The following is a 19465-nucleotide window of genomic DNA, read 5'->3' on the forward strand; positions in this document are numbered from 1 at the left end:
AATTTTTTGACTTCAGTGACTGTCTTTTTGATACTCTCCAGGATGTTACTGTAAATATCGGAGAGTTTTTTTTTGTTCTCGTCGTCTATGTTATTTTATTATTCCTCAGACATCCTAGATGACGTTTTAAATCTCTGGAGTGGGGCTTGAATTCGCAATCTGATTCAAAGGAGAGAATGCGGCCACTGAAACAGAAGGGTGATATCTAATGCCTTTAAGCCTTTGCCTAGTAACTCACCAAAAAACTCTTCTGTGTAAAGAGAATGGGTTGGCACTGCATACCTTCATTTAATGTTATCCACGCTAAAATCACTTACAGCATTTAAACATGTACACATCATTCTATATTGCAGTAAAAAAGCTGTTTCGCTATTTTTAAACTAATGATGCACGGCATAATTTTATCACAACGTTGTGTGTAATGTCTCTCTTTCCGACATTCCAAAGTAAAAAGACAAGGATACATGATGGAAGTGTGAAATAAATTCTGCAGCAACTGTGGGCTCGGTCAAATTGCTTTCCTCATTGTCCGCATTCTGCAATCTCGCTCATCCCCGCCCCTACTGCAGATGCCTGCAGAACACAGATGTCATTCTTCTCATAGTCTAACTCTATTAAAGCTTCCAATGCCCAATTGAGCTTTCTTCGTTGTTCATCCTTGTACAAATATTAAGTGGATGAAATGTGAGGATTTTTCAGAATGTCACTTTTTTCTAAAATTTGATCTGTGAAAGAGATGAAGGGCGTGGCTGGACTGCTGGTAAAATTGAAGAGTAGGGCTGGAAGAAAAAAATGTTCCACTTCAAATCTCAACACTTGCTCAAAGCGAAAGGTACTCGCCCCTTTTCTAGTACATTCTGCAGTGCTTTTTTTTGCGCAGTTCCTGAAACAGGATTTGTACCGTTAAAGCTGACGTGTTTTAAAATAACGACATTTGCCCAATCCAAATCTGACTGACATCTTCTCCCGCCACCTCCCTTCTTCCTTGGAGCCAATGTCAATGAAAGACTGGACTAAGGCCGGCCTCCATCAATATAAAAAGGTGGCACCCGCCAACATTTCCCATTCGGTTACTTACATCGACTCGTTACTGTCGAGCGAAGTAACAGTCATCTTTTGTAAGGTCATTTTCATCCGTATATAACTTGAAAAGAAAATGGTAAGTCTGCAATTTTCTCATTGAAAAGATAAATTTATATCTGGGCTGTCCATAATTAAGATGTAATAAGTAAGTTACATATAACATTTTAACATTCGCAGTAAATTCCGTTTTGTCGCCATCGTGCTGCATTTTTTTTGAAGTGCAACACATTTTGTGAATGAAAACAATGTAGTCATGAAGTAACTAACGTGGCAACATTGTTAAAACTGAGACTCAATTCACCATTTAATATTTTGTATTAAAGCTCGATGGTGCTCAATTCCACCCCCCGAAACATAATCTTCCAGGATATAAATATTTTCTTTGTTTGGGAAAATTCACTGATCGATTGATTATTTCGCTTGGGTGAGGCAGAAAATAAGTGATCTTTGCAGCATCCATGTGCCGAATGCGCTACATTGGTCGCTCTGCTTTTTGAATATAAAGTTTACCCGCGAGAATCAGGATCTGTTTCCTTTTCATCCGGCCGGTTTGAAAGCGCACCAGTGAACAGCTTTTTGCTTTCACCGATTGTTTTGAGTGCAAAGCGCGGGAGTTGAATAGCACTCGCGTTAGCCTGTGGGTGCGCAGTTTAAAATCTAGGAGGAGATTTGAGGGTGGAGGCGGCCCAACAAATAGTCATTTTTGCTCTAATTTTAAGTTGCTCCATGATTGAAAAGCCAGGTGCAGATAATGGCTGCCGAGCCTCTTGAAAATGTGGCTCTGTGGTAAATCGATCAGTTCATAACTCGTACCGCTGTTTTTTCTTCAGCACTGTTAACTGGATTCCCGCAGAGGAATCTAGCGGCAGCTGCTACTGATGGATGGAGACAGTTCACCGCCGTTCGGGTGTTAACATGGCGGACGCTCTCTGGCCTGTAGGTGCCGCAGTGCGCACTATATTGTGGGTATTGTAGTTCCGCCACTGGTTGGCGCCCAGGTGGAGAGGCGGCGAAAAACTACATCTCCCATAATCCTCATGTCAGCCTGTCCCCGTTCTGTGCGCATGTGCAACTTTCCCGGCTAAAGCGCCATGGGATCACGAGATTGGCGAAGTGTCATCTAATAAAGGACACGACTTCTGAGCAGCTAAACCATGCAACAAGGGGCACCTTAACACTTAACATCATAGACCTAGAGCATATGCGCCACTGCTGTAGTCGTAGGGTTTTCTAAAATTACAGTTCTTAATTAGCGGTTGTCGTGCCCTGTGAGCTTTCTGTAATCTCTTTCTTTCAAAGAAGATGCAATACAATATGCTAATAATGACTGCGTTAATATTCCGTTCTCCCACAGCGTGAGTGCATCAGTATCCATGTTGGCCAGGCTGGAGTGCAGATTGGAAATGCCTGCTGGGAGCTCTACTGCTTGGAACACGGCATCCAACCTGATGGGCAGATGCCCAGTGACAAGACCATCGGAGGTGGAGATGATTCCTTCAACACCTTCTTCAGTGAGACAGGAGCAGGAAAGCATGTTCCACGAGCTGTGTTTGTGGACTTGGAACCAACTGTGATAGGTAAACTATTTTAAATGCTGAGTCAATTCCATTGGGAATATAATCTATGCAATCTACTTGGAGCTCAAAAGCTTTTCAAAATGGGGTGGATCTTAATATACAGTCACATTATAATATCGCGCAGGTTGTGTGACTTCTTTGATCGACTACTTACCAATTTTGTGCTTTGGTTTCCAGATGAGGTTCGCACTGGTACTTATCGCCAGCTGTTCCACCCTGAGCAGCTCATCACTGGGAAGGAGGATGCAGCCAATAATTATGCCCGTGGTCACTACACAATTGGCAAGGAGATTATTGACCTTGTTCTGGACCGAATCCGTAAACTAGTGAGTTACGTTTTAAAACTGAACAAGCGATATGATTGTAGTTCCAAAAACCTACTATGGGTTGGCTTTCTCATCACCTTCAACATAACTGATCAATTTCCAAATAGATGATAATGGAAATGTTTAATGATATGATCACCATGTAATGTCTGTCCCAGTGTTTTAATCTAATAAAATATTTCTGATTGTGAGGAAATTGGGAAGACAAATACATACCATTGTCCCACAAATAGCAATAAGAAGATCCCTTTGTGATGGTAAAGGGATGTTTATACCTATCAGAGGGTAATTTTAATATTGACATATCAGAACAAAAGGATAGTACCTTTTTTTTTAATTACTGCACTGGTGTGTCAGACAAGATTTGTTGCCTGAGTCTCTGGAGTGGGGCTTGAAGCCATTAGCTTCTGACTCAAGGTGGCTATGTTTTTTAAATTGTTAACTGTACTGAAGGTAACACATCTTGAACTGTAACCCAATAGTGCTTAAATGGTTGCCCTATGTTTTAAGTTAACAACAAACAAACTATTCATTAGAGTAATGGATGCTGTCAGAATCTCTGATGCTGCTTTTAGGAAAGTACTTGCAAAATTGGGACAGCAACTCTTGATATACTTGACATGGTTTTTATTTGTCTCTTTACAGGCTGATCAATGCACAGGTCTCCAGGGTTTCCTGGTCTTCCACAGCTTTGGCGGAGGTACTGGATCTGGTTTTACATCCCTGCTGATGGAACGTCTCTCTGTTGACTATGGCAAGAAATCCAAGCTTGAATTCTCCATTTACCCAGCTCCACAGGTGTCTACCGCCGTAGTAGAACCCTACAACTCTATCCTAACCACCCACACTACCCTGGAGCACTCTGATTGTGCTTTCATGGTTGACAATGAAGCCATCTACGACATCTGCCGACGAAACCTGGACATTGAACGGCCAACTTACACTAACCTGAACCGTCTCATCAGCCAGATAGTGTCCTCTATCACTGCCTCCCTCCGCTTTGATGGTGCCCTGAATGTCGATCTGACCGAGTTCCAGACCAACTTGGTGCCATATCCCCGTATCCACTTCCCATTGGCTACCTATGCACCAGTTATCTCGGCTGAGAAAGCCTATCACGAGCAGCTTTCTGTGTCGGAGATAACCAATGCTTGCTTTGAGCCAGCCAACCAGATGGTCAAATGTGACCCTCGCCATGGCAAGTACATGGCCTGCTGTCTCCTTTACCGTGGTGATGTGGTGCCAAAAGATGTCAATGCAGCTATTGCTACTATTAAAACCAAGCGGAGCATCCAGTTTGTGGATTGGTGTCCAACTGGTTTCAAGGTTGGTATCAACTACCAGCCTCCCACTGTGGTACCTGGAGGTGACCTGGCCAAGGTTCAGCGGGCTGTGTGTATGCTGAGCAATACCACTGCCATTGCTGAAGCTTGGGCTCGCCTGGACCACAAATTTGACCTGATGTATGCCAAGCGTGCCTTTGTTCACTGGTATGTTGGTGAGGGTATGGAGGAGGGAGAGTTCTCAGAGGCCCGTGAGGACATGGCTGCTCTAGAGAAAGATTACGAAGAAGTTGGTGTTGACTCCATTGAAGGGGAAGGAGAGGAGGAAGGGGAAGAATATTAAAATGTTTCTCATCACAATATGGTGCTGCTGTAACAGGGAACCAAGATAAAAGTACAAAACATTGAGTTAAACATAGTGAATTGTAACTGAAGATTGACCAACTTGGACTGGGTCCTTCAATTTACTATCATCAGTTACACTGCTGCATGGTTCTCGTCCATTGTCGTTCAATCACAACTGGAATGATGTTTGCATTCCATATGCTCTGCTGTTACAATTTTTTTTTGTCTACCCAATGTTGAGTCTGCTACATTTTTTTGAAAGCCTCTTTGATTAACTTCAGTTGGCTTTGGGTCAGTGGATAGTTTTTTTAATTATTTAAGGTGTGATGTGAGCTAAAAAAAAATGTGATCATCTGTAGCAATGTACATCTGAATTGAGATGCTGTGCAGCATTACAAATTTCTGTTGCAAATGTAACTCCTGTTCTGTCCTTATGGTGTTATCAATAAAGATCCCTGTCTTCATCTGCCTTGTTGCATTTTTACATTTGTTAAACAAATGTAAACTACTTTTTTTAACTAGCACTCATTGGGTAATAGGGCACAGCAAAAGCTAGCGTATTTAGATATACTTCAGAACTTCTAAATCCAAGTCCATCCATCCTGTTAAAGGAACTTGATCCTTGCATTCTAGGCACTTGAAATTATCTCTTACTTAATTACATCAGTGTCATCCTAATGCAAGTGTACTGGGTTGGCAAGGGCATTAAGAGGGGAGGGGTGGGTGGAGGAAAAAAGTGAGGCTTGGAAATAAGTGACTTTAGTACCAGAACATAATGGTTGATCGCATAACTGTGCTTAATGGTTAGAGCAGAACAACTACCTGACAGGATGGTACAATTTATAGCATCCTACGGTTTGTGGTAGGGACTGAGGAAAATAGGGTTCCTACATGTGTTCTCTGTCTGGCAATCTAATAGAAGTGTAGATGTTCTGCAAGGACAGGAGTAATGTTTCTTTACTCAAATGAACCATTTCCTTTCTTGCCCCCCACCCAACTCCCAACAGTTGTATGATCACCTTGATGGAGGATTAGAATAATACATAGATTGAGGACTGATTAACAGAAAACCATAACAATAAATGGGAGGTTTTTCAGGATCTTGGGCTGTATTCAGTAAGGTGCTGCAAGGATCAGAATTTGGGCCTCTGCTGTTTATAATCTCTATTAATGATTTAGGTGAGGGGACTGAGCAACATATCCAAGTTTGCTTACAATACAAAGTTAGATGAGAGGAATATAGACAGCTGAGTGGGCAAAAACAGCAGATGGAATACAGTAAGGCAAAGTTATCCATTTTGGGGGGGGGGGAAGGAAAGAAGTCAATATTTTCTGATTGCCCAATCTTAATGTTTGCTGGTTCCTGAGAGTGGGGACTTGACCCATTAGATGTTGAATAGAATTGGCCTATATTCCCTGGAGATTAGGAGAATGAGAGGCTGAAACATTAAGGGACTTGACAGGGTTGATGCTGAGAAAATGTTTTCCCCCAGCCTTGGATTCTGAAACATGAGGTCACAATCTCAATAAGGGATCAGCCATTTATGACTGATGAGAATATTAATGTGGATAGTGCAGGAAGGTGGAGTTGAGGTAGAAAATAAACCATAATCTTGTTGATTGGTGGATCTGACTAAATGGGCTACTGATTTTATATTTTATGTTCTTATGAATTGGAAGACAGCTACAATCAACCTTCACAAACCCTAGCCAAGCTGTTCCATTACAAATACAACCCTGGCATCTACCGGGCTATGTGGAAAATTGCCCAGGTATGTCCTGTATACAAAAAGGACAACTCCAACCTGGCCAATTACCACCCCACCAGTCTAGTCTCCATCATCAGTAATGGAAGGGGTCATCAACAGTGCTATCAAGCGACACATGCTTAGCAATAACCTGCTCACTGATGCCCAGTTTGGGTTGCGACAGGGCCACTCAGCTCCAGACCTCATTACAACCTTGGTTCAAACATGGACAAAAGAGCTGAACTCCAGAGGTGAGGTGAGAGTGACTGCCCACATTTGACAGAGTGTGGCATCAAGGAGCCCTAGCAAAACTGGAGTCAATGGGAATCAGGGGGAAAATCTGCTGGTTGGAGTCATACCTAGCACAAAGGAAGATGGTTGTGGTTGTTGGAGGTCAGTCATCTCGGCTCCAGGACATCATTGCAGGAGTTCCTCAGGATAGTGTCCTCGGCCCAACCATCTTAAACTGCTTCATCAATGATCTTCCTTCCATCATAAGGTCAGAAGTGGGGATGTTTGTTGATGATTGCACAATGTTCAGCACCATTCGCGACTCCTCAGATACTGAAGCAGTCCATGTCCAAATGCAGCAAGACCTGGACAATTTCCAGGCTTGGGCTGACAAGTGGCAAGTAACATTCGCGCCACACAAGCGTCAGGCAATGACCATCTCCAACAAGAGCGAATCCAACAATCGCCCCTTGATGTTCAATGGCATTACCATCACTGAATCCCCCACTATCAACATCCTGGGGGTTACCATTGACCAGAAACTGAACTGGACTAGCCATATAAATACTGTGGCTACAAGAGCAGTTCAGAGGCTGGGAATCATGCGACGAGTAACTCACCACCTGACTCCCCAAAGCTTGTCCACTAAAGGCACAAGTCAGGAGTGTGATGGAATACTCCCCACTTGCCTGGATGAATGCAGCTCCCACAACACTCAAGAAGCTTGACACCATCCAGGACAAAACAGCCCACTTAATTGGCTGCCCCATCCACAAACATTCACTCCCTCCACCACCGACACACAGTAGTAGCAAGTGTGCACCATGTACAAGATGCACTGCAAGAATTCACCAAGCCTCCTTTGACAGCACCTTCCAAACCCATGATCACTACCATCTAGAAGGACAAGAGCAGCAGATAGATGGGAACACCACCACCTGGAAGTTCCCCTCCAAATCACTCACCATCCTGACTTGGAAATATATTGCCGTTCCTTCACTGTCGCTGGGTCAAAATCCTGGAACTCCCTCCCTAACAGCACTGTGTGTGTACCTACACCACATGGACTGCAGCGGTTCAAGAAAGTAGCTCACCACCACCTTCTCAAGGGCAACTAGGGATGGGCAATAAATGCTGGCCCGGCCAGCGAAGCCCACATCCCATGAATGAATCTAAAAAAAGGAAGCTGGATGTGAAGGTGGGGAAGATGTTTGAGGAACAACATTTTACAGTTACTTTAATTTTGGGATGCAAACATGTTGCCTTAGACCACTCACCTTCATTTTAGACAACTTTAATAGTGATTTTGTGGCCAATGCTGAATGTGTGCTAAACTTCAGGCAAAACTTCCTGTTATGTCACAATATACCAGCAACTAGTTAAACATTTTATGTATACTAAATATCCTAGAATTAATGATTGAAAACATCTGAAGATACATAATTAATAGGGAACAAAAATTAAGGTTTTATGAAATGTATGTTTGTGACACTACACGCCATCATGGTTTAATGGATTATTTGAGTCTAACTTTGAAGATTTTTGTGTAATAATCGAAATATATAAGGTTGAATAAGTACAAAGTTGCAACTAACTCAGCAAACACCCAGATAAATTGAAACCAGAAGACTCCACCCGACTCCATGACAACTGGCTGTCCTCAAACCGACCTTTAGATTAATTATCCCTCATTTACAATTTCTTCTTTGATCTGATGAAGTAAATGGGGCAACACACTTTCAGGGATAACTGTATGCTTTTAAACCAATTTTGCTCTACCTCACAAACAAAACTGTTTTTCTAGAATGCTTTTACTGCAAGGATTGCAGAGGAGAAACGCCTCCAGTTCTTTAGCTAAATGAGCCCACCTGCTGCTTTATGATCTTAACTGGTAACCTCTTAAGGCAATATGGCCCCAAACATTTAAGTGTAATAGGTTCCAAGTTGCTTTAATTGCATTTATCCTATTTTCTACAGTTAAACTTTAATTCCTAAAACTAAATATTATACACTTTTTTATTCATGGGATGAGGGTGTCGCTGGCTAGGCCAGCATTTATTGCTCAACCCTATTGCCCTTGAGAAGCTGGTAGTGAGCTGCCTTCTTGAACCACTGCAGTCCATGTGGTGTAGGTACACCCACACTGCTGTTAGACAGGGAGTTCCAGGATCTTGACCCAGCAACAGTGAAGGAATGGCAATATAGTTCCAAGTCAGGATGGTGAGTGGCTTGGAGGGGAACTTCCATGTGATGGTGTTCCCATGTGTCTGCTGCCCTTCTCCTTCTAGATGGTAGTGGTCATGGGTTTGAAAGGTGCTGTATAAGGAGGTTTGCTGAGCTCCTGCAGTGCATCTTGTAGATGGTAAACACTGCTGCCACTGTGTGTTGGTGGTGGAGGGAGTAAATGTTTGTAGATGGGGTGTCAATCAAGTGGGCTGCTTTGTTCTGGATGGTGTCAAGCTTCTTGAATGTTGTTGGATCTGCACTCATCCAGGCAAGTGGAAAATATTCCATCACACTCCTGACTGTTTCCTTGTAGATGGTGGATAGGCTTTTGGGAGTCAGAAGGTGAGTTACTTGCCACAGGACTCTTGGCCTCTGACCTGCTCTTGTAGCCAAGGTTACTTACATGGTTAATTACATGACTAGTCCAGTTCAGTTTCTGGTCAATGGTAACCCCCAGGATGTTGATAGTGGGGGATTCAGTGATGGTAATGCCATTGAATGGTTAGATTCTCAATTGTCGGAGATGGTCATTGTGTGGTACTTGTGTGGCGTGAATGTTACTTGCCACTTGTCAGCCCAAGTCTGGATATTATCCAGATCTTGCTGCATTTGGACATGGACTGCTTCAGTATCTGAGGAGCCACAAATGGTGCTGAACATTGTGCAATCATCAGTGAACATCCCCACTTCTGACCTTATGATGGAAGGGAGGTCATTGGTGAAGCAGCTGAAGATGGTTGAGCCTAGGACACTACCCTGAGGAACTACTGCAGTGATGTCCTGGAGCTGAGATGACTGAACTCCAACAATCATAACCATCTTCCTTTGTGCTAAGTATGACTCCAACCAGCAGAGAGTTTTCCCCCTGATTCCCATTGACTCCAGTTTTGCTAGGGCTCCTTGATGCCACACACGGTCAAATGCGGCCTTGATGTCAAGGGCAGTCATTCTCACCTCACCTCTAGAGTTCAGCTCTTTTGTCCATGTTTGAACAAAGGCTGTACTGTAATGAGGTCAAGAGTTGAGTGGCCCTGGCAGAACCGAAACTGAGCATCAGTGTGTAGGCTATTGCTAAGCAAGTGCCGCTTGATCACACTTTTGATGACCACTTCCATCACTTTACTGATGATCGAGAGTAGGCTGATAGGGCGATAATTTCTTGTTGGATTTGTCCTGCTTTTAATGTACAGGACATGCCTGGGCAATTTTCCACATAGCTGGGTAGATGCCAATGTTGCAGCTGTACTGGAACACCATGGCTAGTGGCGTGGCAAGTTCTGGAGTATAAGTCTGCAGTGCTATTGCCGGAATATTTTCAGGGCCCATAGCCTTTGCAGTATCCAGTGCCCTCAACCATTTCTTGATATCATGTGGAGTGAATCAAATTGGCTGAAGACTGGCATCTGTGATGCTGGGGAAGGCCTGGATGGATCATCCACTTGGCACTTCTGGTTGAAGATTGTTGCAAATGCTTCAGCCTTATCTTGTGCACTGATATGCTGGGCTCGCCCATCATTGAGGATGGGGATGTTTGTGGAGCCTCCTCCTCCAGTGAGTTGTTTAATTGTCCACCACCATAAATGACTGCATGCGGTAGGACTGCAGAGCTTAGATCTGATCTGTTGGTTGTGGAATCGCTTAGCTCTGTATATCACTTGCTGCTTGGTACGCATGTTATCCTGTGTTGTAGCTCCACCAGGTTGACACTTCATCTTTAGGTATGCCTGGTGCTGCTCCTGGCATGACCTCCTGCACTTTTCATTGAACCAGGGTTGATTCCCTGGCTTGGTGGTAATGATAAAGTGGGGGATATGCTGGGCAATGGGATTGCAGATTATGGTTGAGTACAATTCTGCTGCTGCTGCTGCTAATGGCCCACAGCATCTCATGGTTGCCAGTCTTGAGTTGCTGAATTTTGGAAATCTATCCCATTTAGCATGGTGTTAGTGCCACACAAAATGATGGAGCGTATTCTCTGTGTGAAGACAGGACTTCGTCTCCACAAGGACTGTGCGCTGGTCACTCCTACCGATACTGTAGTGGACAGGTGTACCTGCAGCAGGCATATTGATGAGGACAATGTCAAGTATGTTTTTCCCTCACCACCTGCCGCAGACCCCATCTAGCAGCTATGTCCTTTAGGACTTGGCCAGCTCGGTCTGTAGTGGTACTACTGAGCTACTCTTGGTGTACCAAGAATACACTGCCCTCAGTGCTTCCTTCCTCCAAGTGGTGTTCAACATGGAGGAGTACTGATTCATCAGCTGAGGGGGTTGGGGGTATGTAATCAGCAGAAGGTGTCCTTGCCCATGTTTGGGTCCAGAGTCACTGTTGAGGACTCCCAAGGCAACTGCCTCCCAACTGTACACCACTGCGCTGCCACCTGCTGGTGGGACAGGACACACCCAGGGATGGTGGTGTTGCAGACATTATTTGTAAGGTATGATTCTGTGAGTGTGACTATGTCAAGCTGCTGCTTAACTAGTCTGTGGCACAAGCCCCCAGATATTAGTAAGGAGGATTTTGCAGGGTCAATAGGGGCAAGTTTTCCACTGCCGTTTCCAGAGACTAGGTCGATACTGGGTGGTCTATGCCGTTTCATTTAGGCTTTGATACTAGGCCATTTCAGAGGTCAGCTAAGAGTCAACCACATTGTTGTGGTAAGGATGGCAAATTTCCTTCCCTAAAGGGCATTAGTGAACCAGGTGGGTTTTTACAACAATCATTTTATGGTCATCATGAGACTTTTCAGATTTTTATTTGAATACAAATTTCACCACCTGCCATGGTGAGATTTGAACCCAGGCACCCTGGTTCTCTGGATTACAAGTCCAGTGACAATACCTCCTGCCACACTAAAACACATGAACCACAAACTAGATATTCACAACAACATCCTAAAGTGCTTCACAGGAACCAAATAGGGAACTATTAGGGCAGCTAAAACTGCAGGGCTACAGTGATAGAGCATGGGAATGGGAGTGACTGGGTTGCTCTACAGAGAGTCAGCAAGGACTCCATGGGCAAAAGGCTGTAATGACTACGTTTTTTAAATAGGAAAACTTCCTCAACGGTGACTCCAACTCTGCTTTGAAAATGAGAAAAACTCATACATTGATCCCTCTGCATCCAGTGTACATTAGAAAATAAATACCTAAACAGAACTAGCAACGTATGATTATATAGCATCTTTAATGGGACTTCCTAAGGCACTTCACAGGATCATTATAAAATAAAGCATGACACCGAACCACATAAGGAGATATTAGGTCCAATGACCAAAAGCTTGGTCAAAGAGGTAGGTTTTGAGATGTGGCTTAATGGAGGAAAGAGATGGAAAGGTATAGGGAGGGAATTCCAGAGCTTGGGGCCTAGGCAACTGAAGTCATGGCCACCAATGGTGGAGCAATTATAATCGGGAATGCACAAGAGGTCAGAATTAGAGGAGCACAGATATCTTGAATGGTTGTGGGGTTGGAGGAGGTTACAGAAAAGGGAGAGGTGTCACCACGGAGGGATTTGAAAACAAGGATGAGAATGTTAAAATCAAGACATTGCTTGACCGGGAACAATTGTAGGTCAGCGAGCACAGGGGTGATAGGGGAACAGGACTTGCTGCACGTTAAAACATGGGCAGCAGAGTTTCGGATGACCTCAAGTTTAGAAAGAGTAATGGGTCAGAAGATAAATGCACTTTTTTGGAGAACTAAGCAGATGTTTCTGTACACTGATCAGGAGCACTGACTCACTATTATTGGGGTATAGTTCCATGTGCACCTAGTATGTCATCCAATACAATTCTTAACAAATAAACTCAGTCAATGAAAGTCAGTATCTGGTTTCTAATGTGTTAGCTGAGCTCAGCCAGAGTAGCAATATTGGCATGATAGCTGGCCTAGTTAAAAAGGAGAGAAATCAGTCTGTGCCTGCTTACTGTACAGTAAATTCAACCAGACAGGTAGAGGGCAGAATTAGGCTTTGTGAGGACACTCCCTGCACCCATCTCACACACACACAGCCAAATAGCCTGTTGCAACTATGCTCACACATGAAAAGTGGCCACTTGGGTTGAAGTACTGAAAGCTACAAGCACCCATGGAATATAGAATGGGTTGAGCTGCACTACACGAGCTGGCCCTTGAGAAGAGTATGAAACGTGGATGGAACCAGCCTTCAAATGTCTTTACTGAGTCATGGACTGATGGCACAAACCCTTTTCCCTAAATCATAAGAGCAGAATATTTGGGCAGTAGTCTCAAAAGTAGTCTCAAACATTACTTCATCCGAAACTTTCCATCCCAAGGAACCTAGTACCAGATGATGTGGGAGCTATGATGCACAGTTTACCATAGGATGTCAATCAGCCTACCAATACCAAAATTAAGTGTGACCTCATTGAAAAGTACAAGTTTCTTTGCTAGATGCATGTTGAAAAGCTTAACATTCACTGTCCAGGGTCACACATTAAGAATGATTACTGAGTCAAAGTATCAGAGAGCAACCAGCATGCAGGAAACAAACTGGAGAGGAAAACAAAGCAGAGTCAGGTACTTAAAATTTTGCACAGCTGACACATTTGACCATTTTAAAGTAATTTCAGAAATAAAACCAATATTTTTTTAACTCAATGCAAGGTTAAAGAAAATTTTTACCTCAGACTGGGATTTAGGTCCCTAGCATGTCTATTTTATCAAACCGTTGCTCTCCATTTGAGCCTCAAGTGTTGGGAAGCCAGCATCCAGGAGTTTGATTTCTCCCTTATCTGGACTTTGCACCTAGGAAGATATATAAGAACAGGAGTAAGCTATTCTCCCCAGTGAGTGATTCCAGCATCCACAGTATTTTACTTTTAGTTAAGCATATGAGGGAGAAGAGAATAGATGGTTACGATGATAGATTTGGATGAGAAAAATTGGGTGGAAGCTTGAGTGGAGCATAAGCACCAGCATGGACTGGTTGTGCCAAATGGCCTCCTTCTGTAGCTATGTAATCCTTTGTTATAATGGTTAGCATGGAAGAAGCATTGTAGAGTTTACAGTTAGTTCCAGAGTGGTGCTGTGGTCGAGACAAGAGTAAGGCGGGCTTGGTGCAAACTGGGAAGAATGAGTGCAGTGTGGGCACCACATGTGCACCATACAGTGGGCTGGCTGTCTCACCTAGGAGTGCGCATGGAGGAGTGTTGAGAACAGCATGAAGATTAGCAGGTGCGGGGCGTCAGAAAGCTGATCGATGATTGTGTCTCTAACTTCTGCTATTCTCCAGATTTGGGGGGTTGTAGAATTTAGTGATCTTTTGGTAGGGAAAAAATACATATTAGGCCATATTAGTGCAGAATTTACTCTTGCTGAAATTAGAATCGACTGATTCTAAAAAGTGCTCCATTATTAAAACACCCCTTACATACAGCACTTTCATATCATATATTTGGAGATCAATGATTACTAATCCATTTGAAAATGACTCCTTCAACCAAATAAATTTGAGAACCACTGGCCTGGATGACGTTTAAATCTCTGGAGTGGCATTTGAATCCCCACTCTGATTCAAAGGTGAGAATGCGACCACTGAGGCAGAATGCTTTTAAATCTGATTATTTTAAACCTCTGCCTATTACTGATCAAAAACTTCCTCTTTGTGGAGCTTTGCACTGCACATTCCCATTTCAATGTCAGGTGCGCTAAAATCACATATTTAAACATATATACAGTATTACTATATTGAATATCGCAATAAGCTAAGGCATTTTTAAACTAATGATGCACGGCATAATTTTATCACAATGTTGTGTGTAATGTCTCTCTTTCCGACATTCCAAAGTAAAAAGACAAGGATACATGATGGAAGTGTGAAATAAATTCTGCAGCAACTGTGGGCTCGGTCAAATTGCTTTCCTCATTGTCCGCATTCTGCAATCTCGCTCATCCCCGCCCCTACTGCAGATGCCTGCAGAACACAGATGTCATTCTTCTCATAGTCTAACTCTATTAAAGCTTCCAATGCCCAATTGAGCTTTCTTCGTTGTTCATCCTTGTACAAATATTAAGTGGATGAAATGTGAGGATTTTTCAGAATGTCACTTTTTTCTAAAATTTGATCTGTGAAAGAGATGAAGGGCGTGGCTGGACTGCTGGTAAAATTGAAGAGTAGGGCTGGAAGAAAAAAATGTTCCACTTCAAATCTCAACACTTGCTCAAAGCGAAAGGTACTCGCCCCTTTTCTAGTACATTCTGCAGTGCTTTTTTTTGCGCAGTTCCTGAAACAGGATTTGTACCGTTAAAGCTGACGTGTTTTAAAATAACGACATTTGCCCAATCCAAATCTGACTGACATCTTCTCCCGCCACCTCCCTTCTTCCTTGGAGCCAATGTCAATGAAAGACTGGACTAAGGCCGGCCTCCATCAATATAAAAAGGTGGCACCCGCCAACATTTCCCATTCGGTTACTTACATCGACTCGTTACTGTCGAGCGAAGTAACAGTCATCTTTTGTAAGGTCATTTTCATCCGTATATAACTTGAAAAGAAAATGGTAAGTCTGCAATTTTCTCATTGAAAAGATAAATTTATATCTGGGCTGTCCATAATTAAGATGTAATAAGTAAGTTACATATAACATTTTAACATTCGCAGTAAATTCCGTTTTGTCGCCATCGTGCTGCATTTTTTTTGAAGTGCAACACATTTTGTGAATGAAAACAATGTAGTCATGAAGTAACTAACGTGGCAACATTGTTAAAACTGAGACTCAATTCACCATTTAATATTTTGTATTAAAGCTCGATGGTGCTCAATTCCACCCCCCGAAACATAATCTTCCAGGATATAAATATTTTCTTTGTTTGGGAAAATTCACTGATCGATTGATTATTTCGCTTGGGTGAGGCAGAAAATAAGTGATCTTTGCAGCATCCATGTGCCGAATGCGCTACATTGGTCGCTCTGCTTTTTGAATATAAAGTTTACCCGCGAGAATCAGGATCTGTTTCCTTTTCATCCGGCCGGTTTGAAAGCGCACCAGTGAACAGCTTTTTGCTTTCACCGATTGTTTTGAGTGCAAAGCGCGGGAGTTGAATAGCACTCGCGTTAGCCTGTGGGTGCGCAGTTTAAAATCTAGGAGGAGATTTGAGGGTGGAGGCGGCCCAACAAATAGTCATTTTTGCTCTAATTTTAAGTTGCTCCATGATTGAAAAGCCAGGTGCAGATAATGGCTGCCGAGCCTCTTGAAAATGTGGCTCTGTGGTAAATCGATCAGTTCATAACTCGTACCGCTGTTTTTTCTTCAGCACTGTTAACTGGATTCCCGCAGAGGAATCTAGCGGCAGCTGCTACTGATGGATGGAGACAGTTCACCGCCGTTCGGGTGTTAACATGGCGGACGCTCTCTGGCCTGTAGGTGCCGCAGTGCGCACTATATTGTGGGTATTGTAGTTCCGCCACTGGTTGGCGCCCAGGTGGAGAGGCGGCGAAAAACTACATCTCCCATAATCCTCATGTCAGCCTGTCCCCGTTCTGTGCGCATGTGCAACTTTCCCGGCTAAAGCGCCATGGGATCACGAGATTGGCGAAGTGTCATCTAATAAAGGACACGACTTCTGAGCAGCTAAACCATGCAACAAGGGGCACCTTAACACTTAACATCATAGACCTAGAGCATATGCGCCACTGCTGTAGTCGTAGGGTTTTCTAAAATTACAGTTCTTAATTAGCGGTTGTCGTGCCCTGTGAGCTTTCTGTAATCTCTTTCTTTCAAAGAAGATGCAATACAATATGCTAATAATGACTGCGTTAATATTCCGTTCTCCCACAGCGTGAGTGCATCAGTATCCATGTTGGCCAGGCTGGAGTGCAGATTGGAAATGCCTGCTGGGAGCTCTACTGCTTGGAACACGGCATCCAACCTGATGGGCAGATGCCCAGTGACAAGACCATCGGAGGTGGAGATGATTCCTTCAACACCTTCTTCAGTGAGACAGGAGCAGGAAAGCATGTTCCACGAGCTGTGTTTGTGGACTTGGAACCAACTGTGATAGGTAAACTATTTTAAATGCTGAGTCAATTCCATTGGGAATATAATCTATGCAATCTACTTGGAGCTCAAAAGCTTTTCAAAATGGGGTGGATCTTAATATACAGTCACATTATAATATCGCGCAGGTTGTGTGACTTCTTTGATCGACTACTTACCAATTTTGTGCTTTGGTTTCCAGATGAGGTTCGCACTGGTACTTATCGCCAGCTGTTCCACCCTGAGCAGCTCATCACTGGGAAGGAGGATGCAGCCAATAATTATGCCCGTGGTCACTACACAATTGGCAAGGAGATTATTGACCTTGTTCTGGACCGAATCCGTAAACTAGTGAGTTACGTTTTAAAACTGAACAAGCGATATGATTGTAGTTCCAAAAACCTACTATGGGTTGGCTTTCTCATCACCTTCAACATAACTGATCAATTTCCAAATAGATGATAATGGAAATGTTTAATGATATGATCACCATGTAATGTCTGTCCCAGTGTTTTAATCTAATAAAATATTTCTGATTGTGAGGAAATTGGGAAGACAAATACATACCATTGTCCCACAAATAGCAATAAGAAGATCCCTTTGTGATGGTAAAGGGATGTTTATACCTATCAGAGGGTAATTTTAATATTGACATATCAGAACAAAAGGATAGTACCTTTTTTTTTAATTACTGCACTGGTGTGTCAGACAAGATTTGTTGCCTGAGTCTCTGGAGTGGGGCTTGAAGCCATTAGCTTCTGACTCAAGGTGGCTATGTTTTTTAAATTGTTAACTGTACTGAAGGTAACACATCTTGAACTGTAACCCAATAGTGCTTAAATGGTTGCCCTATGTTTTAAGTTAACAACAAACAAACTATTCATTAGAGTAATGGATGCTGTCAGAATCTCTGATGCTGCTTTTAGGAAAGTACTTGCAAAATTGGGACAGCAACTCTTGATATACTTGACATGGTTTTTATTTGTCTCTTTACAGGCTGATCAATGCACAGGTCTCCAGGGTTTCCTGGTCTTCCACAGCTTTGGCGGAGGTACTGGATCTGGTTTTACATCCCTGCTGATGGAACGTCTCTCTGTTGACTATGGCAAGAAATCCAAGCTTGAATTCTCCATTTACCCAGCTCCACAGGTGTCTACCGCCGTAGTAGAACCCTACAACTCTATCCTAACCACCCACACTACCCTGGAGCACTCTGATTGTGCTTTCATGGTTGACAATGAAGCCATCTACGACATCTGCCGACGAAACCTGGACATTGAACGGCCAACTTACACTAACCTGAACCGTCTCATCAGCCAGATAGTGTCCTCTATCACTGCCTCCCTCCGCTTTGATGGTGCCCTGAATGTCGATCTGACCGAGTTCCAGACCAACTTGGTGCCATATCCCCGTATCCACTTCCCATTGGCTACCTATGCACCAGTTATCTCGGCTGAGAAAGCCTATCACGAGCAGCTTTCTGTGTCGGAGATAACCAATGCTTGCTTTGAGCCAGCCAACCAGATGGTCAAATGTGACCCTCGCCATGGCAAGTACATGGCCTGCTGTCTCCTTTACCGTGGTGATGTGGTGCCAAAAGATGTCAATGCAGCTATTGCTACTATTAAAACCAAGCGGAGCATCCAGTTTGTGGATTGGTGTCCAACTGGTTTCAAGGTTGGTATCAACTACCAGCCTCCCACTGTGGTACCTGGAGGTGACCTGGCCAAGGTTCAGCGGGCTGTGTGTATGCTGAGCAATACCACTGCCATTGCTGAAGCTTGGGCTCGCCTGGACCACAAATTTGACCTGATGTATGCCAAGCGTGCCTTTGTTCACTGGTATGTTGGTGAGGGTATGGAGGAGGGAGAGTTCTCAGAGGCCCGTGAGGACATGGCTGCTCTAGAGAAAGATTACGAAGAAGTTGGTGTTGACTCCATTGAAGGGGAAGGAGAGGAGGAAGGGGAAGAATATTAACTTTGAATTCCTGTCCCATCCCATTCTCAAGCATGCATTTTGTCTTTATCTCCAGGCTCAACTCATTTGAGTGTCGAACTTTTGAGTATGATGTTAACACAGCCAGGGTGTTAGGAATGTACTGTGTAGGGTATGTACCTATTTTTATGGTTGTCTTTGATCTCTGATCATGTTTGCTTATGTCTATGCATAACCTTTTTCATGTCGGATGCAATAAAAGAGCTTAAATTGCTTTCAATTCGTTACTTCTGAATCAAAAGTAAGCTGTACTACCATTTACTTAAACCATGGCTGATATTTATCTTGGTTTCACTTGCCTATGTTGGTTCTGTGATCCTTTTTTAAAAAAAAAACTCACTTTAATACTTTCAGCTGACTGAAGCTTTCTCAGTGACAGGGCATTGGAAATCAACTTTGTCACATTACCACCCCTGAATCATCTGGATTTAATTTAAGGGAATGTTTTTTTTTTGTTCTGCACACACACACCAAATTTTGTACTTGCCCACTTGTACATGAATGCAGAGATTTAAGCAGTTTTCAGAAGTGGTTATCTTGTACAGGTACTGGACCCTTATCCAGAAGGTCCTGAAAACTAGTACATCTGAAACTGGTGGCCTAGGTAGCAATTTGAATAAAACCCTTCTATTATTCATAAATGTAT

General features: G+C 43.3%; 2 protein-coding genes and 2 long non-coding RNA genes across 4 annotated transcripts; 2 read left to right on the forward strand and 2 right to left on the reverse strand.

The window, feature by feature from the left end:
* Positions 1 to 255: 255 nt before the first annotated feature.
* On the reverse strand, positions 256 to 2123 carry LOC121273340. The gene is made up of 2 exons (XR_005941979.1): positions 1897 to 2123; positions 256 to 779 (listed from the first exon to the last, which is right to left on the reverse strand). It is a non-coding gene; the product is annotated as an uncharacterized LOC121273340 (long non-coding RNA).
* Positions 1064 to 5078, forward strand: LOC121273339 (tubulin alpha chain). Its single transcript, XM_041180491.1, has 4 exons — positions 1064 to 1159; positions 2438 to 2660; positions 2838 to 2986; positions 3632 to 5078. The coding sequence occupies exons 1-4, from the start codon at positions 1157 to 1159 to the stop codon at positions 4610 to 4612; spliced, it is 1356 nt and encodes a 451-aa protein (XP_041036425.1). The 5' UTR covers positions 1064 to 1156; the 3' UTR covers positions 4613 to 5078.
* Positions 5079 to 14137: 9059 nt separating this feature from the next.
* LOC121273328 lies at positions 14138 to 16312 on the reverse strand. The gene is made up of 2 exons (XR_005941977.1): positions 16086 to 16312; positions 14138 to 14968 (listed from the first exon to the last, which is right to left on the reverse strand). It is a non-coding gene; the product is annotated as an uncharacterized LOC121273328 (long non-coding RNA).
* LOC121273327 (tubulin alpha chain) lies at positions 15253 to 19033 on the forward strand. The gene is made up of 4 exons (XM_041180470.1): positions 15253 to 15348; positions 16627 to 16849; positions 17027 to 17175; positions 17821 to 19033. The coding sequence occupies exons 1-4, from the start codon at positions 15346 to 15348 to the stop codon at positions 18799 to 18801; spliced, it is 1356 nt and encodes a 451-aa protein (XP_041036404.1). The 5' UTR covers positions 15253 to 15345; the 3' UTR covers positions 18802 to 19033.
* The last annotated feature ends 432 nt before the right edge of the window (positions 19034 to 19465 follow it).

Source organism: Carcharodon carcharias, chromosome X (genome assembly GCF_017639515.1).
Source record: "Carcharodon carcharias isolate sCarCar2 chromosome X, sCarCar2.pri, whole genome shotgun sequence".
NCBI classification, from domain to species: Eukaryota; Metazoa; Chordata; class Chondrichthyes; order Lamniformes; family Lamnidae; genus Carcharodon; species Carcharodon carcharias.

Excerpts from the sequence above, each read along its gene's own strand:
- LOC121273339 (XM_041180491.1), top strand. Across the intron at positions 2,661-2,837 it reads CTTGGAACCAACTGTGATAG|ATGAGGTTCGCACTGGTACT; the intron begins GTAAACTATTTT and ends TTTGGTTTCCAG. Across the intron at positions 2,987-3,631 it reads TGGACCGAATCCGTAAACTA|GCTGATCAATGCACAGGTCT; the intron begins GTGAGTTACGTT and ends GTCTCTTTACAG.
- LOC121273327 (XM_041180470.1), top strand. Across the intron at positions 16,850-17,026 it reads CTTGGAACCAACTGTGATAG|ATGAGGTTCGCACTGGTACT; the intron begins GTAAACTATTTT and ends TTTGGTTTCCAG. Across the intron at positions 17,176-17,820 it reads TGGACCGAATCCGTAAACTA|GCTGATCAATGCACAGGTCT; the intron begins GTGAGTTACGTT and ends GTCTCTTTACAG.